Here is a 23,677-nt window from a genome sequence, read left to right on the forward strand (position 1 = left end):
AACCATTTCTCTGAGCCATGCTGAATATGGCTTTGACTAATCTAGAGTTGTGTAGATATTTCCAGCAGTCGCCTTACAGATATATTTGTTGGAAGACTTCCTAAAGCTGAACCAACTTTCCAGCACTTTCTACTGAGACTGACTGTACCAGTGCTGGGTGTATTTTATGGATGTCAGAGTTGCTACAATACAATGGGATGGCTGCTACACAGAGATAAGGTTGAATCTTATTTTATCTGTTCTAATAGAAAAACCTGCCACTTTAAGAGACTCCTTCCAATGAATAAAAGGTCTGCCATAAATGGAATGAGTTGTAGGATGCAAACCGTAATGATACAAATTGAAGTCTGGACAAAATGAAAATCTAAATAGATTAAGAGGATTTTCTCTGATACAAATTTTCAAATGTTGCAGACAGGTTTATCAGCAAGTCATTTATTCACAAACAGAGTCTGTGTTGCCAACAGTTTACAAAGCATCTCAGGACCCTTAATTCTTAGGAACGTGTAGGTCTAATTCAGATCCAAATTCCAATACATCCCGCCGCCACCCAGTACCGTGCTGTTTGCTCCACTGAAGGGATGTATGGATGGGTTATGTTAAGTTTCTTTAGTGGAGTAAAATATTTGCTCCCAGAGTCATTTCGTGTCAGGAGGCCAGAATGGGGAACAAGTCTCCAATTCCCTACAGTTCTGATCTAAATCAGGTCCATTCGCATCTGGGAAAAAGTTCCAACCATGGAACTCACAGTGTGCGTGTGATCAAAAGGACAGGGGTGAGATGATTTGAACACATGAACTGGTTCTTCCATTCTTCTCTGCCAGACTGTCCATCATAGCTGTTTGTGTGTTAAGCCCTGGAAGAATTTGCTGATGTTCTGACCTTCACAGTGTGAACTCCTATGCCACTTGGAGTGGATCTCTGTCCTTCTCTGAAACAATGACCTGAATCTTGTTCTCTAGGTGAGTAGCCAGTAGTTGCTGCAGCTCCAACAGAAAGCCTCGTTCACTGTTACTGTGCTCACACAAAATCACAGTAATGCCTTTTGCAACAGCATCCAGTACGTCATGGTGGGACATCTCTCCTGTCAATGTAATCAAGATGAGGCCCTTGTAAGAGCACAAAACCACATGGCTTGTAAATCTCTTAAACAGAATAATCAACCATTAGCACTGGAGTGTACACCAGCACTTGTATGCTCCCCCTGCCCAGGGCTGAGTAGAATCCCACAATATATAACCCTAATCCGTAAGCAAGAAGCAAACAGCCATAACTGTGTCTAATTTGGATGATACATCTGATTGCAAGTTGGTTACAGATGATGAAGTCTCCCACTTGCAGACCATCTACATGAGGAGGTAAGAACATGAACTCTCTGACTAAAACATAAATTTAACAATATGTTGGTATAAAGTCTCCTCACTGGGATGTATTGGAGCATTTGAGGACGGGAATATACAAGAAACAAAGATGCTGCTTCAAATACTTCCCTTGATTATTCAGTGGTTAAACTGATTCTTTTTTAACACAAAGCTGTGAAAGGGGATACAGTCTCTTACCTGTCAGATAGAGATCGGCTTCTGTCCCCTGCAGAACACTCGATCCTGAACCAGCACAGACAGCAACCGCCTTCACTACCGATTCTAGAGGACAAGAAATTGTACTGCTAAATGTTTTGTTGCTCTAATCAGAGAAAGACAGAATTCTGTGCAAAGGACAAATGGCTCGGGTGCCATACAGGTCCTTGCATGAGGGTCTAAAGTGCCATTCTTAGCATTGAAGTTAAACAGAGCTACAAAAGGCTCTCAGGACAGCTGTGGATAGTTGTTTCAAACCAGTTTTAGTTAAGGTTTCCAGGGGACATGTAGAGGGTGCAACGTCAGCTGTGTACATACATAACTTCCGGGAAAAACCAGAAATGATGTACAATAATTCTAGGAACTGCCAGAAACTACAGTAAAACCAACCAGAGGACTAGGAAGACCAGTTTCAAGTCATGTATGCTGCTTTTCAGCCATGTCAGTCAAGTTCACATTCATGCTCCTGAAAATATATTCAATACTGGATTCTCTCGCCATCTAAATCCATTTTAAAAAACTCTTATAAAAGTACTCTGATTCTGGTCCTGAAAGCACATATTCGCCTTCACAACCCAGAACAAATGGTTGTTTTTAGGATGTGATTGCATGCATGTGGCCAGCATTTTAGTCTCGTGAGAAAATACAATGCTATAGTTACAATACCCAGCGATTTCCCTGCTCCAAGGGCCAGGCGGACATGAGGCAGTCTTAAATGGCTCTTCACTCTTTCAATCAAGACTTGCACAGCCACCGGCTCCTTTAAGGTGCATAAACGCCCCATTCCGGTATCGTGAAGCAGAGGCTACAAAGAAGAAGAAGTTAAAGAGTTACCCTGGCAGTACACACAGACCCACAAACAACCATCGTGATGGGGGCATTACGATGGGGGCATCATAAATAAGAGTGTATATAACATATGACACATTAAGAAGTTACTGAATTGCTGGGCTTTAAAATCTATTTGCTGTTGTGCTAAGAACTGCAGATCTGGTTTTTCTCTCACTCAGGCCCTTTCCGCACAGGGCCCAAAACAGCAGCACTGTCCAGTGTGGCCCCGAGTGGTGTGAAGGCGCTGCTTTCCACCTCCCTTCCCAAGGGAGGTTTTTGGAAAGTGCTGCCTTCCCATCGGCGCAGTGTGAATAGCACCACGCCGAAGGCGCCATTTCCCCCCCGCTCACCTCGTCCTGCAGCGTCAGTCTGGAGGGCTGATGAGACTCACCCACGCTGCCCTCCGACCCCTGGAGGTCGGAGGGAAGCATGGGCAGGTCCCTGCAGCTCTCCAGACCAACGCTGGAGGACGAGGTGAGTGGGGGGGGGGGGAGACGCAGAAGAGGCGGCTCCATGCGGAGCCGCCTCTTCTGCGCCGGCCTCTGCGGGGGACGCTTGCACGCTCCAATGCGAATGGCCCCCTCCCTTCTACCAGCATAATTTCTGCCGGTGGAGAGGCCATGCGGAAAGGGCCTCAGTTTTGAGAATTTAAGCCTACTCCTGGAGTTCAAGGCTGTCTTCAATCAACCATAGGATTGAGGATCCAGAAGAAGCTAGCAAGTTCCACTAATTCCCACTGCTGATCCTCTCCCTCATGTTATGCCTATCCCCAAGGAACATTGTGTGGAGATGAATATAATGCGAGAGGCAGGAAAGTTCCAGCTGACTGATGGCAAATTTAATCTGGATGTAACCCAACAATGGGTCAAAAACATTCCTAGGCACAACTGGCTGTTGTGGGCTTTCTGGGCTGTGTGGCCGGGATCTGGTAGATCTTGTTCCTAAAGTTAGGAACAAGATCTACCAGACCACAACCACACAGCCCAGAAAGCCCACAACAACCAATTGAGTCCGGCTGTGAAAGCCTTCGACAATACATTCCTAGGTACAGTAATAACCCTGGGAATCACTGGCAGGAGCCTGGAGATGAATCCAGAAGTCAGGGCCAGCCCCAGGCTTTTGGGTGCCATAGGCAAACTGTAACTGATGCCCTGTCCCTTTGTCTTGTCACTCTCATTTGTTTCATTGTAATTCTCATTGGCTGGTCCCAAGAGGAAGCAGAAGATATCCTATTCTCCCACTTCCCTTCAGAAACCCAAGCAAGGGCCATGGGGGAACTCCCTTCCCTATTGCAGCCCCCCCCCTTTATCTCTTACACTTGGCCCAGAGAAGACAGTGTGCTGCCTAAGCATGCTGGGCCAGTGGAAGGCAGCTTGCTGCCCAAGCATATGCAGTGTGGGAGGTGATGCTCAGCTTGGCCTGGAACACAGAACCTGGTTGTGGCCTGTCCCTATGTTGTAGTTGGCTGGTTGGGCCCACAGAGAGCAGTGGATCAGCTTCATTAATCATCCAGGTCTTCTGCTGCGCCCTCACCGCTAATTGAATTGAATGTAACTGAATTTAGTGGATGGGTTGGAACTACCAGCAATGCACTGAATCATATGTTATATATGTCACATGAATATAGTTTATGCAGCTATATTCTGTGTGTCAAGTAGAGCTGCCTTATATAAACCATGCCTCAGTTTGTGTATGTGGGGTGAGGGAGCAAGTTACTAGTTTTCAGTTATAGAAAAAAAACCCCAAACTAAGCAATATGAAGATAAACAAGATTAGAGCTCAACAGATTGAATCAAGTGTTAAAATCCCTCCTTCATCCCCCTTTTTGCTCTTTAGCTCATCTTCTCTCACTCTTTTCCCCTGCATCCCCAAAGAAATGCTCCCAGACCACAAAGAACAGCTCCTCTCCAGCTCATATCTCCTCCCTTAAGCATGCACATAGGCTCACAAGTTCTAACCAATCAACTAGCAGCACATGGAAACGGCTGACTCTGCTCAGTGGTGCATGGGATATGGGAGATGAGCATCCAGAACCTCCTCTACAGCATGAATGTGGATCCTGAGAGAGATATGATTGCTTGCAATTCCCCATGCAGTAGGGCTTTGAAGAGCCAAGCCCCCCTTTATTAAGAAAACTTCCCAGATTTAATTAAGGGAATGAAATACTTCAGCTAGAAAAGAACAATTTTACTTATTCCCATTCTTACCTAAAATACAAATCTTCCCCTTTTTGGTCATTCTGTCTTGAAGTTTTTTTTTATTTTTGGAACTTTTGCCAACAGCCCACCCTGGTGTCATTTAGCTGGCTTGCAGGGGTCTTAGCTCTATGCTTTGACACCAGCAGTATGTTGATGTCTTTTCTGGAAGTGACATCATCACACTGTCAATGACATGGGAGACCCTCTGGTATCTGGGCAAAACTCTATGGTAAAAACAACTTACACTATGGGATTTTTGCCCAGAGTGCCTCCCATGTCACCCCCTCACCCCTGCTGCTTCTCAACCAAATCAGGAACTGAAAAGGTGTCCCTCCACGTACAATAGCTTTACCTTTTGTAATGATATGATTTCAGTGTTTTCATAAAGAGGAGTGTTCTGGGAAAGCAAGGCCCCCACTTGCAACAAGGCATGCTGGGTACAATTCAAGCTGACTCGCATATGCTCTTCACCATCAACCCTTGGGAAAAAAATGTTAACAGACAGGCTTAGGGAGGATAACAATTAAAGGCAGTTAATATCTAACTAGAAGCTGATCCAGTCCCTAGACTGCACACACAGGGAGGAAAAATCCAGAGCCTTCTGTTAGATTAAGGAAAGAGCACCAATTTTAGGATAGCAGTAATGAAATCCAAAATCCCTACGGTTATATGAGCAGTACAAGGAGTTGTATTAAGGCAAGTTAACTGTCTTAGCAGAAATATCAATGAATGAGGTGAACACTTAAACCAGGCTAAAGGGCTAAGTCCAGTAGCTCCCTAAAGACCAATAAGATTTCCAAGGTATAAGCTTTCATGACTCAAAGCTCCCTTCGTTATATAGGAGATGAAACTAAACTAGACTGTTTTGGCCTGCCTGTTACTATAATACAGGTTACTGTTCAAAGGAGCCTTTCTTTCTGCATCAAGATATTTTCCATTACTCTGCTTCAGGGGTCCCTAACTTTTTTGAGCCTGTGGGTACATTTGGAACTCAAGACATGGCAAGGTGGAGACAGTAACAAGAGTTGCCTCAGGACAATCACAAAGTTGCCCCAAGGATGGACGTGACCACAAAACTACTGCCCCAATGTAACTTCAGTAACATAATGCAGATCCCTGTGCTGTGTTGGCAGCTACTGCCAAAGAAACATTCTAAAAACTGCACAGCCAATCAAATCTCAATAGTCAACCAGAAACCTTGCTCAGCAAAAACACCTGGAGGGAGCCAGAAAAGATGTTGGCAGGTTTCACAGCACCCATAGGTGCTATGTTGAGGACCCCTGTTCTACTTGCAGGTTCATAATAACTTTCTACCATTCCACAAGGATTGCTTGGTAAAGTGCACTTACTCACATATATCTTGTTCACATGGACAGATTTACGCCCATCTGACCTTGGAATACCAGCACAAAGGAATATCCCCGCACAGCCTGTAACAGTACCTGGCAGGGTGTGTTGCAATGAGTGATACACCTGGCATGTCACGCAGCCTGGACAAGACTGTTTCTAGGTTTTCAGTAGAGCAAGAACTAAATTCAACCCGGTAACACCCCCTAGTAGGGTAATTAGAAGAAGCAGACGAGTGCAAAGGGGCAGTAGAGCAGGCACCTAAGGAAAAGACAGAAGGGGGAAATCAATGTTTACTGTAACACATCTGGCAGAACTCTACTCATCTTCCAGCTAATTCATGCTTTAAAGTAAATGACATTTTACCCACTATTGTAACATTTCATCTGTGCACCAGCAGTTTTCCTGATAGTAAAGTTCGGTGCTTTATAATCATTGTATTAAGTTTGCTTTATAAGCATAGGCAGGCAGCGTGCACAATCATATTATAAGGACAAGATTCAAGTCCCACAGCATCTTAAAATCTAATAAGATTGTCAGAGTTTAAGCTTTTGAGAGTCAGATACCTAATGAAAGGAGATTTGACTCTTAAGAGCTTGTACCCTGGAAATCTCATGGGTCTTTATGGTGCCTCTTGATTCAAATCTTGCTTTTAGTGCAGGTCAAAACAGCCACCCACCTGAAACAAAAATATGGTGGTGGTGGTGGTGGGGAACTAACATGTAATGTAGACAGGTTCCAGCTATTCTCATGTATGTACTCGTTCATATGGAACACTTTCCACTTGCTTTTTGGTCAAAAAGACTTGTGAAGCGGTTCATAAACAATAGCAAACATACATATTTTTAAAACATGAAACCACAAACACTAAATCAGCAACAGCAAAGTAATTTTGCTTAGCACTAACAGAAAACACTTGAAAATGTATAATTTATTAGGAATGTCTCACCCAATCCTTTGGCCAGCCATGTATTGACTCCGTGAGATGCTGCATCGTAGGCTGTGTGGGGAGAGTAAATACCCACTCGGTTTTCCAGAGCTTGAATCACCAGGCGCTCTTTCCACGTTTGCCACGTTATACGCTTGAGTGGTTTGAAAATAGGGGGATGATAGGAAAGGATGAGATCCGCTCTCTTCTGCAGAGCTTCCGTCATCACTTCCTCTGTTAGGTCATTGGTTAGAAAGAGAGTATTCACAACGTGGGGAGGGCTGGGCTCTACCAGGAGGCCCACGTTGTCCCAGCTTTCGGCCAGAGAGAGCGAAGCAAAGTCGTTCAGTGACGAAACTAAAACTTTTAGATCCATGAAGGACTGTGACCTCAAATCAATCCAGGGCTGCACACACAAGAGCTTTCGGGGAGCCCGTTTCAGAAAGGACAGTGGCATGCAGATTTCTAAAGAACCAAGAAGGTGCAAAGCACAATTAGGAACACTGAACAGGAAACCAAACGTAAAAAATACTACTTTAAAACCAGTCATCTTCAGGAACTAGATTGACTTCTCAGTGCAGGGCTGATAACAAATGGTACTTAGACATCACAGATAATTGTTCAGTCACACCATTTTCTGTGCCTCTGTGACAATGTATGCATTCCTTTCTGTATACAGAAGGCCTTACATCCCTTTCTAATAAGCAAATACTCCACTTTTGCATGGGCTGCTTTAACCACGGTTATAACATTAAATTGTTATTGAGGCCAACCTGGTTATTAGCCCTGACAGGATTCTCTTGTAACCAGGGCTTGCAAAATGGACCTCAAGCCCACATTTCAGTCATGAGTACCCTTGAGAAGACCTGAGGAGCTGACTCCAAACTGATGGGGAAGGCCCTGAATGGGAAATGTTTGCTGTTGTAGGCAAAACAGCGAAACCTGTGATGCCCTGGAAAAATGGGAACATGTAGGTAGGCTTCCATGAGATTGATTCAAGTTCATAAGGCCTTGGGTAGCAGGGCTTTGGTAATGAATTGTAGTATTTCTATGCAGATGTGCTTGTGGAACTGTTGACATACTTGAAGAGGGGCGTCCGGTCCCCATTATTCTTGGATACCATGAATAATATACAGTAAACTTTGCATTGATGCTTGGAAGAGGGAACTGGCTCTATTGGCTGTGTTTTCAGTGGTGGCTTATGGCTAGATATCTTTATGTATTTTATGGTCCAAAGAGATGTAGGGGACAGGAGGAAGCAGTCTGGGGGCAGTCTGCAGAACTCTATGATACAGCCTTGTTACATGGCTTGTTGAACTCAAGAGGTTTGGTTGAGATCGAAGGCTGTGATTTTGGAACTCTTGCAGTTTGCCTCCTCCTGGAAGGTCTCTGGCATCATGGCCTCCCCTGTGTGGCCAGCCAGCCAGGTCTGTCTGACCTGTAAGACTGGAACTGGGAAGCTCTATCCAAGTGGGAGTTACGTTGAGAGGACCAGTGGGATTGCCTTCGATCTTGCCTGGCCCGTGGCAAGACGTGATGAGAGCGAAAGGTTTGCGAAAATGTGGGCATGGCCTTTTTTCTCTCTCTCGTCTCCACCAGGATCTCGTCAAGGGAGTCCCCAAATAATCTGCCACCCTGGAATGGGTATGCTATTACTGTAGATTTGGAGTGAAGATCCATTTCCCAGGCTCGGAGCCACAGGGCGCGCCTAGCTACAGAAGCATTGGCCATGGAGCGGGCTGTGAAAACCATGGAGTCAAGCGAGGCATCTGACAGGAAACTGACCGCTTTGAGGATGAGGCGGACTTCTTTTTTTACCCTTGGGCTGCTGTCAGCAAGGAGCTGATCCAGCTGGCGGGCCCACAGGAGGGCGGCTCTGGATATTATGGCGGCGGTGGAGGCTGCTCTGATAGTCATGGCCATGGCCTTGTGGGACTTCCGTAGGGCGACGTCTGCTCTATCGTCTAGGCCGTCCTTCAGGGATCCTAATTCATCCTGTACAATTAGGTTTGTGGAGTGCAACGCAATAACGGCAGCGTCCACCAAGGGAACCCGCAACAACTCCATAACATGAGGGGTCAAGGAATAAAGCTTCTCGGTGATCTTTGGAAACTGCTTTTTAGAGCCAGGTTCGGCCCACTCTTTCATCAGCAGCCTATAGAAGTATTCGGGGAAAGGCACCGACCTGACCGAGGAGGTGGTCCTGGGAAAAAGCTTACCTTCCCCCCTTGACCTGCCCACCCTTGGATTAGGAGGCTCATTTAGCTCTAGGGCAAACACGGCTCTGGATAGTAAGTACTGGAAGTCCTTGGAGTTGAACAGGCGTGTGGATTGGGGTCGCTTTTCCACCAGGGGTTCCTCATCGGTGGAAAATCCTCCCCGTCCCCCTTCATCCTCAGCTTGCGAGGAGGGCCTTTCCACGCCTCGAGCCCTGGCAATGGCAGAGCGGGCAGGGGCTCTTCTAGTGGCCTCGGGTGGTCGCTGCGTGACAGGGTTTCGGTGGGATGTGGTTTGTCCATCCCCATGTTTGGGGCTTTCTCTGGAGGGAGAAAATCTGGAGGGAGAAAATCTCTGGACAGCGTCTGCGGACCCTCCAGACAGAGGCGCAGACAGGTCGGCCTTCCGCAGCTCTTCTCTCACGAGCCTCCTGACAAAAGCGGTCAGCTCCGTCATGCAAATATCCTGCCAGCCCGTCGCCTGACGGAGGAAAGCAGGGAGGGTCTGCGCGCCATCCTCCCACACAGCCGTCCCAGCAGACGCGTGGATCGCGAGGAGTCCCACAGGGTTGGCTGGCACGACTTGAAGGGTCGAAGGGGTGGCGACGGGAGCCTCTCGGGCGCCTTCACTGTTGGGCGGGCCGGCGTCATGGTGGCCCTGAGGAGTCGAACTGGCCATTTGTAAGCCGGTGCTTGGGTTTCCCGCCATCAACCGCCTTCGTTTCCGAGTGGCCATTTTCGGTGCCTCACCTCCCTCTCGCCCTCGTGGCGACTCCGAAGGGCCTCCGTGCACACAGGGCTGCGGTGGCGTCCTGCAAAAAAACCTTCCCAGTCTCTTGCGTCCGGACTCGCCAGGGGGGGAAAGGCGACTGCAAAGAGCAGCCAGGAACTAACTAGATTACCGGACGGGCCAAAAGGAGACGGGCGTGCAACAGGAAGCAATGCCCCTTGGGAGGCAGCAAACAAAACGGAGATCCCGGGCTTTCCAGAGCGCGGGAAACAGCAAGGGTCCTGCCTCCCTGAGCAGTGGGTGGGATCAGCCCAGCATCAAGATGTCCGCCCACTCAAAGCGAGGACATAAATAGTCAAAACGTGGCATGGGTTTGTCAGTATGGTGTTGACCTGCATCTAAACATGCCTGGCACCCGTACTCGTTTGGCTATGGCCTATTTCCACAGTCCTTTCCTTACTTATAACTGCATTCAACCCAGGGCTTTATAGGCGGCGCTTTTCCAGCTCTGCTGCCTGGCATCACTGGTAGCTCCCCCCCCCCCCCCCCCCTCGGCTCTCCCCAAATTTCACCCTCCCCAGCTCTGCCTCCAAATCTCCAGGAATTTCCCAAGCTGGAGGTGGCAACCCGCTTGCAGCTAAAAACCCAGGCAGGCACTAGAATAGGGGATGAGCCGCCCTCTCGAAATTGCAATTCTTTAAAAATGTACCTGAGCCGAGCAAGGCGCGGGATCTGCAACGACCAGCCTCTCAAACGTCGCTCAGCCCCGGGAGGCCCAAAGCGGCCTGCAAAGCGAGGCGGGGAAACGAGTTGCAGGCCTGGGAGCCGCCTTTTTGGTTTTTCCTCAGCCCAGGCGCCGCCTCCGCTCTCGAGGGTGCCACCCTGGGAAGGAAGGAGCAGCAGGCGAGGCTCGTGTGAGTTCTCGGGGCTGGGATCTCTCTGGGAAGGGATGCTGAGGAGAAAAGGGGCCGCTTTTCACTTGCTTGTATTAATGCAAACGCCTTCAGAAAGCCCGGTGAGAGAGACACCTTATTTTGCGCCTTGCAAAGTAGCACCGAGCTGCAAATTAGGCTGCAAAACATAATCCCGTTGCATTCGGAGGAGCAAAAATGGCCCACTTCGGGGGTGCTGCAATCCTGCTTTCCAAGATATAAGGACAACCTTAAATAGAATAGATTTATTTCCAAGTAGACACTCTCAGTATATTGAACGCCTGGATCCCGCGCCATTCGCGCGATATTCCCGCACAACTCGGGAAGGAGGGGGAACATAATCGTGTGGGTTTATTTATGGGGGTGCAAAGTAGTGCTGAGTGCTGGTTCCCTTCAAATATGTGCGTTTTTGCATTGCACTACCGGATTCCTAAAAAATGGTTCCCGGATGGAGGGCTTGCTGTCCCCGCCCCCCCTGTTTTCTTTCTTTCTGGTTCTTTTTCCTGCTCCAAATTCCTGCAACTCGTTTCCTGCTCCAAATGATATAGATAAGTTTACTAACTATAAGGGAGGATTACGTGGAGGTAAAATAAATCCTTTCTTTCCTGTTACTTGTCTACATATCTCTGCGTTTGGTCACATCTTGCTAACTGTATTGTTCTGCTGTCTCAGCACATGGCTTCATCCTGCTCAAACAAAGAAATTAACTTCATAACTTACCCTGTTTCCCCGAATATAAGACATCCCCTGAAAATAAGACAGAGGTTTTGCTGAAGTGCGAAATATAAGGCATCCCCCGAAAGTAAGACGTAGCAAAGTTTTTGTTTGGAAGCACGCCCGACGAACAGAACACAGGAAAAATAAGACATCCCCTGAAAATAAGACATAGCGCATCAAAATTAATATAAGACACTGTCTTATTTTCGGGGAAACGCGGTATCATGTACGTGCTCACTAACATGTGAGCAATGGCTATCTGACTGACCAGTAGTTAATCAATAGATCAAGTTATGAATAGTGACATCAGCAACTTGTTTACATGCAAAGAGTTAACCCTTTTAGGAGATGTGACAGACACTTGCAAAACCCCAACAAGAGCAATCCTGCCAGTGCTGTGCCTGCGGCTATTTTACTTATTAGTGTTTATCTTATTCCGTTTATACCCCACCTTTCTCTCCATCTGGGACCCAAATGGGCTTACATCATTCTCCTCTCCTCTATGTATTAATCGTCACAACAACCCTGTGAGTTAGCTTAGGCTTAGAGTGAATGACTGGCTGAAGGCCTTCCAGCAGGCTTCCACGACAGAGCAAGGATCTGAACTCACTCCCACCCCCAATCTTAGTCTGATGCTCTGAACCACTATATCGGCGGTGGCGAACCTTTGGCACTCCAGATGTTATGGACTACAATTCCCATCAGCCCCTGCCAGTATGGCCAATTGGAGTGCCAAAGGTTTGCCACCACTGCACTATATCATGCTGAGCAGGGAAGTACAAGTACCCTGAGGGCTTAAAGGTGCATTTAACAGTAGGGATTGTGCACTGAGTGCAAACTCAAGAGCAAACAGAATAGCAGCCAAAATAAAGAGGAATTTATGTGACACTTCACAGATTAATTTTTTTTTTTATTCCTGCTTAAATAGTCGAGTGCTAGAGATCCCTTCTTTGGATGCTCTTTTGGATGAGTGGATCACAAACTATGGAGGCATTTTAATTTTTATCCAGGATTCACTTATTGCATCTGAAAGAGTAGGCAGGGCTGTTTTACCACATGGGCATGCTGGGCAATTGCTAATCTATGTACCGGTATGTTGTGACTTGCTGTCAATAAATAAATAAATATTAAACCAAACTATAAATATTTGTTATTGGAAAAATTCGTATCTAGCATGTTTTACTAAATAGAATGAACACTATTAATGTTAGTTTTTATGATAATAAGTGGACATTGGCATCTGCCTTTGATTTAGTATTATGCTCACTTCTGCAACCACGTGTGTGTATGTATACATATCTCACACTGTTTTGTTTGGAAGCCCATAATACTGTTAAAGACAGTTCTGGGAGTAGGCGCCACGCCCTGGAAATTTCTGCTGGAATCAAATCTTGTTAGTCTCCATGTTACTGCCAGACTCCAGTTTCTTTTTACATTCACTACAGATTTGCTGCTTTTGCACTCCTTGGAGGAAGGGGGAATATAAAAATATAATAAATTAAAACATGATACATTCCACATATCTCATTCTCTATGTGAGAAGCAGCCACGCTGTCACTCTGAAGGATTCGGAAGGCTTCCTCTAGTAGTTAAGCCAACTTCCACAAAAGTTGGTTATGTTTGCCTTGACATTCAGCTCATTTCCCTTCCTTCTGAAGTGCTTCGGGTTGTTCGCTGAACAGGATAAATACCTATTGGCCATTTTTTCTTCATCTTTTTCTCTCTTAGTATGGTGTCAAGATAAATGCCTCCAGGATACCTTTGAGTCTTGACGTTGCTGTGAAGGAGGCTTCAGACATCTCAACAGTCACCTTGTGAGTGCAACGTGTCTTTATTTTCTTCATTTATACCCTGCTTTTCTGCCCACCAGGGACCTAAAGCAGCTTACCTTATTGCCTCTTTCATTGGGTTAGGCTTGCAGTGTGACTGGGCCAGGGTCACCAAGCAAGCCTCCGTGGCATTGAGGGTTTCAACCTGGATCTTTGTCACATTTCCTGGTATTCTGAAATGGGGGAAACTGTGGGGGAAACCCAGGAAGAACCCCAGAAGAGGGAACATGTCAGTTGCCCAGAGGAGAGAAAGGCAGGATTGGATTCTTAAGTGTATCTAAAAGGCAGGCAGGGCCAAAGTCTGCCAGGATCACATCCCCTGGGAGGTCCCTAACATGCAAGCCAGGAGGTCCTGAAAGGGTATGGCAGGAGGGAAGGGAATAAAAAGGCCGCAAGGGAGGAGAATCATCTGGCCATGAAACAGAGAAGACATTAGGACCCAGGTCCTCCCATGGACCAGCGAGGCAGCTTTCCTGGCAAGGAGAGCATCCCGTTCCTCTTTTGGGACCATTCCACTTCAGTGCCCAACCTGTGGTAAGGTTGCAGTGACTACAGGCAGCTGGTAAAGGGTCCTGTGGGGCGGACTGGAGTCAGGTGTGGAGGCAATGAGGGGCAGGTGAACTCATAAATTTGTTACTGTAAACAAATTGCACAACAAACTGCAGCCTAAATGCTCCTCTTGCCATCTTCCTTTTATTCTAGAGGCTGGTTAATAAGGAAGTGTCTGGGCGGAGAAGTAACCCTGGGTGGGAACTTCACAGAAGGATTGCCAGCTGGTCATTAGCAGCCAGCAGGAGTTGCGGGGTGTGTGCAGATAGACGTAAACAGTGTCTTGCATGCAACACTATTTTCCCTTCCCTTTTTCTGCTGCTGCTGGTCAGAAGCAGTGGGCACTGGTGGCAAAGCGTAGGAAGTTGCCTGCCAAGTCGGAACCTTTATCCCTCGCTGTCTTCCAGATCCTAGGCTGACACGCTAACCAGTATGCCACATTAACCAGACTTCTGTTCTTTTAATTGGATGGGATTGCTGGAATGACTCTTAATTGCAGAAGAAGAAATGTGCTCAATCATTTTATGCTTACTGCCTATGACAGGGGAGCTAGTGGCTATTTCTTATGCTGCAGGGTGTTTAACCATGTGGAATTAATCGGAAGAACTATAGCACTACATTTGCATTCACCTCAATCTCTGCTTCATCCTAATCCTGCTTCTGCTGTCTGTGTCTTTCCATGTGATTGATCTGGGGGCTTCCATAAATGTAAGGCCACTGGCTTTTCCCCTTCCGACAAAGCGTTCCACTGTTCATTGTTGCAACATAGAAAAATCAGCACAACAGTCTTAAGGAATAAAGAGAAGTAATGCATGCGCTATGACATATTGGTGAGCTACTCCAAACTGTTCAGTGGTGATGGAAATACATTTGGTGATACATTAAATATCTTTCCTTACAGTGTAAGCATGGTCAGACATCCTTTGAGATGCTCATGCTTAGCTCAGGCTAGAACAGGGGTGTCTGTGTTTTAGAAACTGGAGTGGTTTGGTGATTGAAGTGGAAGAAATTATATCCTTGATGCGGCAACAAAGAGATATTTTAGAAAAGGATTTAGACCAGCTTGATTGCTCTCCTTTGCTTCTGTGCAGTGACCTAGATTGCAGGCAGAGGCTTGGATTCACTGGAGCTTTTCTGTCTGCTCAGGGAGACTTTCTTGCCCTCCTTCTTCCCATAGCCCAAAATATTGAGACGCTATCCCTGGCCCCAAAACCAGTATTTTGATCTGAAACAGAATCAGGGAGGCAGGAAAGTCCCGCTTCGTGAGCAGAAATCCTTCCATGTGCGGAAGTGCTCCAGAGGATCCAAGGAAAGGTTCCCATTGCTCAGAAGCGAATCTCAGTTATTTTGTTGGAAATCACTTCACAAATGTGAATGGCTGAGATTGCAGCAAACTTTTGGACCCTTACCTGGGAGAAAATTATTCTAAACTGGGAAGGCTTGTTTACAGACAAACACTACCATGGGTTCCATGGTAGTGTTTTGGATTTCATAAGATACCCTTTGCTCAATATAAAATGGTGCCCTTGACATAATGGAAGAAAACGAGTGGACACCTGGAAGAGCCCTTCATAATTTTTTTAGGGGTGGAAATTTATCTGATAACGACCTCACGTTGATCATGCTACTCTATGACAGTGTTTACTGTCTGTGCAGTTGATTGTATTGAACTTTTCCATTTGCCATAAATATAGTTGTAAAAAATTTAAAATATTTAGGGAGTGAATTTTAAAACAGTAATGTTCTCCCTAATGATATCAGTTTTGTAATCTTGAGATCCAGTGTGCTAGAGTTAACACTCATTCAGTTCTTGGATAGCTGTATTTTTTCTTTTTCCTTTCCTTTGGTTTTTTTGCTCTATATTTCCTTTTTTGTCTGTCAACTGTAATGAGAAAATTAATGAAAATATTATAAAAACATAAATAACACTTTTAAAACATTTAACCCAAGAACTTCTGGGTGGCACTGATTGTTGAAACTGCAAGTCAAACTGTTTTGTTCTTTCAGAAATTCTTCAGGTCGTGAACACATCGTGTTTGTGGCCGGTACAGATGGTGAGACTGAGTGTTTCATTGCCTTTATTGCATGTATTTATGTAGATACTTATACTACTGATTTTCTTCCCCAGTGGGAATCCAAAGCAGCCTTCAAAGTCATCCTGCCTGGTGTAGTGGTTAAGAGCAGGTGGATTCTAATCTGGAGAACGGGCTTTGATTCCCCACACCTCCACTTGAGTGGCAGAGGCTTATCTGGTGAACTAGATGTGTTTCCGCACTCCTACATTCCTGCTGGGTGACCTTGGGCTAGTCACAGTTCTTTGGAACTCTCTCAGCCCCACATACTTCACAAGGTGTCTGTTGTGGGGAGAGGAAGGGAAAGGAGCTTGTAGGCCACCTTGAGTCTCCTTACAGGAGAGAAAGGTGGGGTATAACTCCAAACTCTTTTTCTTCTTCTTCTTATCTGTTGTATTCTTACAAGAGCAATCTGTGGACTAGGTTAAGGTGACTAGCCCCTTCCATGGCAGAGTGGAAACTTGAACTTTTGTCTAATCATGTCCATTCTTGAGTTAAGCTTAAATTGTATATATTCTTGTAACGTGCATCCAGTTAAATGTGTACAGGCTGCATAAAACCTAGGCGCAATGCTTTGTGTGCAACTTTTCTTTGTGGGTTTCAGGTTTGATTTGCACCTTTTGGGCTTTCTCCACTGTTGCCAATTGCATTTTTGTAGATATACGTTTCATTTGTATGTGCGAGTAATGTTTCCCCAGGGGAGGCTCAGAAAGTCTGTTTATAAGGGAAAGAGTGAAAACCTATTTTACATCTGGATATTGTTTGCAGGCATGTTGAGATGGAAATTTGAAATAACTAAAAAGAGATCTGGATTTGGAAATAATTATATGATCTTAAGAGCTGTTCTAATCTGGTTGGTCCAGGCCACAGCTCAGAAGCCAAGTAGTGTTGGCCATGGTTAGTACTTGGATGGGAGACCACCAATGAATTTTAGGGTTGCTATACAGAGGAAGGTGTTGGCAAACCATCATATCTTGCCTTGAAAACCCTATGGGGTGGTTATATTGGCTACTGGTTGATGACACTTCCTGCCGTAACCAGGTCCCCAAAATAGGCTACTGACCACCATCTGACTAGCAGTGAGTTAGTTATTTTAACTGTCTTTTTGCATGTGCAGAACTAGTTCTGTTAATTTCCATCTGCGGTAGCTTGGGTGGAGTTTTCAGTTTGGTTGCTTTGTTTCAGTTTGAATTCTGTCAACAAATAATGAGACCCAACCTCTTCTGTCCTCCACAGGCAGTGACGCTGCACACTGATGTGGGAGACATTAAAATTGAGCTGTTCTGTGAACGAACCCCCAGGGCGTGCGAAGTAAGTAGCTCACCTTGAATAGAGAGCCGGAATTGCCTCTGTCTGATGTTAGCAGCTGTCTCCAGTATTCAGATCTGGAAACCAAAGGTGTTCCTTTAATGGTGTCATCCAACTTGAGTTTCAGCAAGAAAGGCAGACTATCCAGGATGTAAATAAATAGGGCATAATCGGAGAAGTAGATTAGGTTAGTGTTGTTTCTGTGGTTTTTTAGATCCTTAAATGAGCATTGTGTCCTTTGGACTAAATGTTTTCATGCCTCAATTTTGGCACAGCAACAAACCAAGCTCTTTCGTCTGCAGATTTGGTTTCCTAAAACCTTTTTAAAAGGCATAGCCCGTTTTCAGAACATTGCCAGTTTCTAGGCCTTGGAATCCTTGGGTAGTGTGATGCATACAAATGATAGACTGTAATTGAGAGAGTATTTTTTAGACTTGCAAATCTCGATGCTTAGCCCTGGGTCAGCTATGCCGTCTCCCAACCTCTTAGCCATAATTAAGTTACTTTCCTCTCTCTTCTACTTAATTTCTTTCGTCCTTTCCCTTAGAGCCCAGAATTCAGAGTGTAGTTTAAAGCTAATTACAGTTAATACTGGAGAGGAAAGGGAGAGGGAATTTAAGTAGTAGAAGAGTGTGCAAGTCTTGGGGGCAAAAATTACTCTTACCCAGAATTCAAGAGTATCTGTCTGTGTGTGGCTATATCACATGTCCTTCTGTCTCAGATCTTAACCAACAGTCTCTCTTTTCTTTAGAATTTCTTGGCTCTCTGTGCTAGTAATTACTACAGTGGCTGCCTATTTCACAGGAATATTAAAGGCTTCATGGTACAGACAGGAGATCCAGCAGGTAAAACATTCTGTTACTTATTGAGACTTTCAGAGCAGTAGCAAAGAGTGTCAAAGCAAACCATCGTTATGGGAAGTGGTGTCATGATTCTGTTAACTTGCTGTGCAAATTTTACAAACGTGGCTTCTAATGATGAATTTTAAATGGTGAATCTCAGTCAGTCAGATCAGTGTGATGTCTAATATTGCTTAAGATTCCGAAGCATCTTGGCCAATCATAATAGTAATGCTTAGCATTGATGTAGACTTTGAGAGTCTTCAAACCACTTTCCACTAGTCTTTGAAATGGTAATCCTTGGAGTTTTTCAATCGCTGTGTTGAGAATGGGGAGCTGAGCTTGAGAGAGCGGCTTGGTTAAGGGCTCCTTGGCTGCACACTGGCATCACATTAAGATAGAGGTGCCAGCTTTACATTATATGACATGCTGGTCTTCACACACGTAAAGAGAAACAGTCCCTCCCAGACTTTGGGAACTAATGAGTCCTGATTGCTGACAGCTAAAACATCATGTGTGGACTAACTGGAAACTGAGCAATGTTTATGGAATTCGTGGCACCCTTCATGGCCTCGATGCTGCTTAGTTGACTAGCCACTTGTCAAGGTTCCTGAGTATTCACCCAGGACCTCCTAGTGCAGGGGTCTGCAAAAAATATGCTGAAAAATTCGACTTATATGCGAGTATATACGGTAATTCACAGCTTCCTTCTTCCTACCAGTTGAGGTAGCATTAGCTTTTACGTTAGTTACCACTTTGCCACTGTTTTCTGACACTCATAGAAAGTTAAGGAGAGAAGTAAGGAGGAGAGTCTTCACTTCTGTGCATTGGGATACAGAGAAGGTAAGAACAGAGGGAGTTAATTCTGAACAGCACAAGAGACTTCTTTTGTTTTATTAAATGTTTCAAACCCCATGCACAGGTGGGAGAAGACAGCTCTTTTTCTTGAGTCCTCTTCACTGAAGACTTGAAGGTATTTTTGTGCTGGGCGTGGGCGGTCGTGACTGGCAACCAGCTTCATGGAATTTTACCCACCTCCCTATTGTTCACCCACAGGCTCTGGGAAAGGAGGAAACAGCATTTGGGGGAGGAAATTTGAAGATGAATTCAGTGAATATTTGAAGGTATGTTTTGCTTCTTCCAAATTTGTTATGTAAATGTCGTGGTTTTACAGCCAGGAAATCTGCAAATATCAACACGGAGATTAGACTTGGATTGCTGTTCTAAGGGGAGATTGGCAGAACACTTTTTTTGCTTGAGTGGGGAATGCAGAGGTTCTTGTAGAAATAACAGGGCTTATTTTTGTAGAGCTGCAATTTTCCAGGTTTGTTTCCTTTTCTACATTAGAGCAAAGCCAGACGAAAACGTTTAGAGGGATTTGATATGTTTTGCACACCCTCCCCCGCAACCTGGGTGACCCAGGCTAGTCTAATCTAGGCAGATCTCAGAATCTAAACAGGGTTGGTCCTGCTAGTACGTGTATGGTAGACCATTGAGGAATACCAGGTTTGCTATGCAGAGGCAGGCAATGGCAAATCAATGCTGTTAGACTCTTGCCTTGAAAACCCTACTGGGTCGCCTAAGTCAGTTGCAGATAGATGACACTTTACACACAAACAGAAAGGGCCCAGGAAAGCACAAAGATGCTCCATTGGTCTAAGAGTTCTGCTAGTCAGCTCAATATTTATTTGATTTTTATTTGTCAGCGTCTTTTATAGTCCACCTTTCTCAGTTGGACTCAAGGGGATGACATGGAGCGAGAGAATACAATCAACAGGACGAGACATTCAGTAAACAATGACAGAGTTGTAGAATCAACCGGAAATGTAAAAACAGAACTGGAGCAAAGTGTGATCCATTAAATTGGCCATGCTGGCAGGGGCTGATGGGAATTGTAGTCCATGAACATCTGGAGCAACATTGGTTGACCACCCCTGAATTAAATTATGCAAAATGTAACATGAATGAAGTCACAAAACTTCTCATATTGGAATACGATTATAAAACACAGAAAAATATGTACATAGAAAATATGAACATAGAAAAACTTTTTCAAATAGTGGGAATCTTGAAAACCTGGGGATGAAGCTGGGCCACATAAGCCTTTTTATCCAAGGTGTTATCACCTCCTCAATTTTCCTGCTTCTCTTCTTTTAGCACAGTGTCCGTGGAGTCGTTTCTATGGCAAATAACGGCCCCAACACAAATGGATCTCAGTTCTTCATCACCTACGGCAAGCAGCCGCATCTAGACATGAAATACACCGTGTTTGGGAAGTAAGTAGTGCCTCATTGACCCTGGTGGTATGAATAGCAGGGAGAGAGCTGGCCCGTCTAAACAGTGATCATTTGAAGGGGGGGGGCGTGATAGAGCTTTGGGGGCTCTTGAGGGATTTGAACTATGATTCTACAAACTCTGGGGTGATAATAATATAATATAAAAAGAAGCAATATATTAGAAAATTGTCAAATATATTTCACTTGCTGAATCCCAATGCTGCAAAAATGCAAATTGAGAAAAAAGACACTCGAAAGAAAAACTGAGAGGGTGATTTAAATGTAACACAAACATCCTATAGGTACAGAAAACCTTATTTGTCTGGATTCATTTAGGACTCATTTAGGACTCAATCAAATGAGTGTAACAGATTGTCTTGTTTCTCTATTGAACTGGCTGGTAAAAGCCTTGTACCTACATATGGAATTTTGATGCTCAATTGGGCTCCAATTCTTAATCTTAAACCTCCTTTGTTTCAAGTGGTATGCCACTGTTGGATCCATCCACGTTCTGTAATTCTTATGTGTATTCAATTCAGGGGTTCCATTGTTTTAATAAAGGTGGCAGTTCAGTAGGAAGCATAAAAGCTGTGCTTTCTACCAGAGGTGTATGGGTAGGAAATGGCGCGTGGAGACAACCTCATGTCCCCAGGCAGATACGCCACTGCTCTGTACCCACAGTCCACACTTATTTTATTTATATCCTGCTTTTTTGCCCTTACAAGAATCATCAAGGTAGCTGACGATTTAAAACATACATGATAAAATCACATCCCGAAACCATTAAAATCAGCCCTCCTTCCAACCACATGTCAGTTAATATACATGCAAAGCATAATCTTCCAATTCCTCACTCCTGAAGTGGGGAAGGAGTGGGGGTGGCCATATGGGCCCCTCACATGACACCCAGAGGTTGCGCCCAGGACTTGAGCCCCCGGCAGCCCCACCCTGACAATGCCTATTGTCACAATTCTCTCAGAACTCTCTCAGCCCACGTGGAAGCTGGCAGTGGCAAACTACCTCCAAATGTCTCTTGCCTTGAAAACCCTGCAGGGTTGCCACGTCAGCTATGACTTGATAGCACTTTTTACCAACACTACATATACATACAGACACATATACGTGTCTGACAAAAATCAAGATGACATTGGAAATAGCAGCAATTTTAGATTTAAAAAAAATGTCTACCAGGGAAATTATTGTAAATTATTTTAATATGCAGAATTACCCCCTTTCTAGCTTCCATCTGAATGAGTTTTTCTTACAGTAATAATTTCCTTGCAGTGGTACCTACAGAAATATTTAGAAGAAGAAGAAGAAGAGTTTGGATTTATATCCCCCCCTTTCTCTCCTGCAGGAGACTCAAAGGGATTTACAATCTCCTTGCCCTTCCTCCCTCACAACAAACACCCTGTGAGGTGGGTGGGGCTGAGAGAGCTCCGAGAAGCTGTGACTAGCCCAAGGTCACCCAGCTGGCATGTGTGGGAGTGCACAGGCTAATCTGAATTCCCCAGATAAGCCTCCACAGCTCAGGCGGCAGAGCTGGGAATCAAACCCAGTTCCTCCAGATTAGATACACGAGCTCTTAACCTCCTACGCCACTGCTGATATTTTTTGATTCTGCTAGGAAGCTGAAGTGCTGTAAGCAACGTTTCCTGTAAACTGCGCTTGGGCTCGCTGCATGGCCATTGCATTAGTGCTGCACACATAAGGGGCCACCCAGCAGTGGGAGCTCTCCTGAGCTCCTCAGTTCCACCCAATGTTTTGGAACTTCTGTGCAGCTCTGTGGAAGGACTAGAAGATAAATTGACTGTAAGGCAAAGATGTGTCTCATGGTTGTGTTCTTTTATTATCCCCAGAGTAATTGATGGTCTGGACACCCTGGATGAGCTGGAAAAATTGCCTGTGAATGAAAAGACTTTTCGGCCTCTTAATGACGTTCACATTAAAGATGTGACAATCCACGCAAACCCTTTTGCTCTGTGACAGATTCCAGAAAGGCTGCTTGGAATTAACTGCCAGTGACTTCTGAAGAGCGATGGGCTCGTTCATGCATTTGCTCTTGGAATCGAGGATTTGCCAAAGCTTTTTCTGACTTTCCTAATCTCAGTATTTCCATGGAAGGAGAGAAGATTCATTGCGATGTGTGAAGTTGTACATTTTTAACAAAGCTAGAAACAAAAACACATTGGGAATTATATAAATGAAATATGAAACTACCTTTCCCTGTTTAAGGTTACTTAATTCAAACATGATTTATTTTAAATATCTTGTGTGCCTCTTCTTTTCACTTAAGGAAACTGTTAATGAGGGCATTTGCAGGGAGACCAGATAATATTCTGTTGGCAATAAAAAAGTATGTAATTTTTTGCAGCTTGTACAGTGCGTTGACAACTGTATTCTAGACTTAACTTCTTTTTGTGGATGTGTAAGCCTGACTGGACAAAAAACCCAATTCCACATCTTCCAGTGATACAGTTTGTAATTATTTTAAAATCCTGGATAATGTCCAACTGGAATGTGCTGAATCATAAAACTGTATTGTGTAATGTACATACTGCAGTGCTGATTCTGTGAACTTAGGCAAACCATGAAGCACAGGGCAGGAAGAGATGAATCAGTGCTTGGGGGTTTTTTTGGCTCTTTCTTACATGCCCAAGGTCATGGTGATTGCTGCTTAGAGATCAGGAAGGAATTTTCCTTCAGCCAGATTGGCCAGGGATCCTGGGGGGTTTGTTTGTTTTGCTTTCCTTCAGCTGGGGTCCCTGCGGGAGAACGGTAGTTGTGAATGTCCTGTATTATGCAGGGAATTGGACTAGAATCACTATGATCCTTGAGGTTCCTTCCAACTGTGTTTTTTTAATGTTTCTGAGGTGGTTAGGAACTCCTGTTGAGTACAGCCAAACTATAACTGTGTGGCTGTAGCATATACTTTCTCACTCTGTTCCATACAAGTATTGCTTATTCAGCTACAGACCCCATTCTTAACAAGCGGGGCATCACATGGTACATTTAAACAGGCTTCGTTTGACTATCTCTTAATTCATGGTCCACATTTTATGATCGAATGTCCTACCCACAGGAAATAGCAGCCCGAGCAGTTGAAGCTCTCCTGTTTTCCTTGTGCAGACATATTTGTTTGGTTAGTAATTCTAGCTGACTCGCTGCATTAAAATTTCCAAGTCTGGTCCTCTTGAATTAGGGCTAGATGTGTAGCCTTCAAGAGTTCAGTGGTGTCCATTTGGCGTAATTAAATAATGCCCTCAAACAGCAGTCAGTGACCTGCAGCTGGGCCCTGCTTCTAATTTCTGTGGGTAAGGGGTATCAG

The 23,677-nt window shown here is 44.9% G+C and overlaps 3 protein-coding genes across 5 annotated transcripts in view; 1 reads left to right on the plus strand and 2 right to left on the minus strand.

Moving 5' to 3' along the window:
• The window catches only part of LOC125426207 (aldehyde oxidase 3-like), a 343,943-nt gene that overhangs the window by 165,706 nt on the left and 154,560 nt on the right, over positions 1-23,677 (minus strand). The gene's annotated exons all lie outside the window — the stretch shown is intronic.
• Positions 420-10,671, minus strand: NIF3L1 (NGG1 interacting factor 3 like 1). Of its 3 annotated transcripts, XM_048486437.1 has the most exons (7): positions 10,537-10,671; positions 6,903-7,346; positions 6,049-6,214; positions 4,959-5,085; positions 2,244-2,382; positions 1,560-1,643; positions 420-1,084 (listed from the first exon to the last, which is right to left on the minus strand). In XM_048486437.1, the coding sequence occupies exons 2-7, from the start codon at positions 7,336-7,338 to the stop codon at positions 900-902; spliced, it is 1,137 nt and encodes a 378-aa protein (XP_048342394.1). In that variant the 5' UTR covers positions 7,339-7,346; positions 10,537-10,671; the 3' UTR covers positions 420-899. The 3 variants fall into 3 exon arrangements, with proteins under 3 accessions (XP_048342394.1, XP_048342393.1, XP_048342392.1); XM_048486436.1 differs by lacking the exon at positions 10,537-10,671 and having other exon boundaries at positions 6,903-10,353; XM_048486435.1 differs by lacking the exons at positions 420-1,084; positions 1,560-1,643; positions 2,244-2,382; ... (1 more) ...; positions 6,049-6,214; positions 6,903-7,346 and adding an exon at positions 7,458-9,909 and having other exon boundaries at positions 10,537-10,651.
• On the plus strand, positions 10,612-22,617 carry PPIL3 (peptidylprolyl isomerase like 3). Its single transcript, XM_048486448.1, has 8 exons — positions 10,612-10,741; positions 13,205-13,290; positions 15,862-15,908; positions 17,163-17,237; positions 17,986-18,079; positions 19,130-19,197; positions 20,231-20,349; positions 22,209-22,617. The coding sequence occupies exons 3-8, from the start codon at positions 15,906-15,908 to the stop codon at positions 22,333-22,335; spliced, it is 486 nt and encodes a 161-aa protein (XP_048342405.1). The 5' UTR covers positions 10,612-10,741; positions 13,205-13,290; positions 15,862-15,905; the 3' UTR covers positions 22,336-22,617.

Source organism: Sphaerodactylus townsendi, linkage group LG02 (genome assembly GCF_021028975.2).
Source record: "Sphaerodactylus townsendi isolate TG3544 linkage group LG02, MPM_Stown_v2.3, whole genome shotgun sequence".
Classification (NCBI taxonomy): domain Eukaryota; kingdom Metazoa; phylum Chordata; class Lepidosauria; order Squamata; family Sphaerodactylidae; genus Sphaerodactylus; species Sphaerodactylus townsendi.

Coding starts and splice junctions, on each gene's coding strand:
- NIF3L1 (XM_048486435.1), bottom strand. CDS start 9,833: ATGGCCACTCGGAAACGAAGGCGGTTGATGGCGGGAAACCCAAGCACC.
- PPIL3 (XM_048486448.1), top strand. Junction 18,080..19,129: donor ACAGACAGGAGATCCAGCAG/GTAAAACATTCT, acceptor GTTCACCCACAG/GCTCTGGGAAAGGAGGAAAC. Junction 19,198..20,230: donor AATTCAGTGAATATTTGAAG/GTATGTTTTGCT, acceptor CTCTTCTTTTAG/CACAGTGTCCGTGGAGTCGT.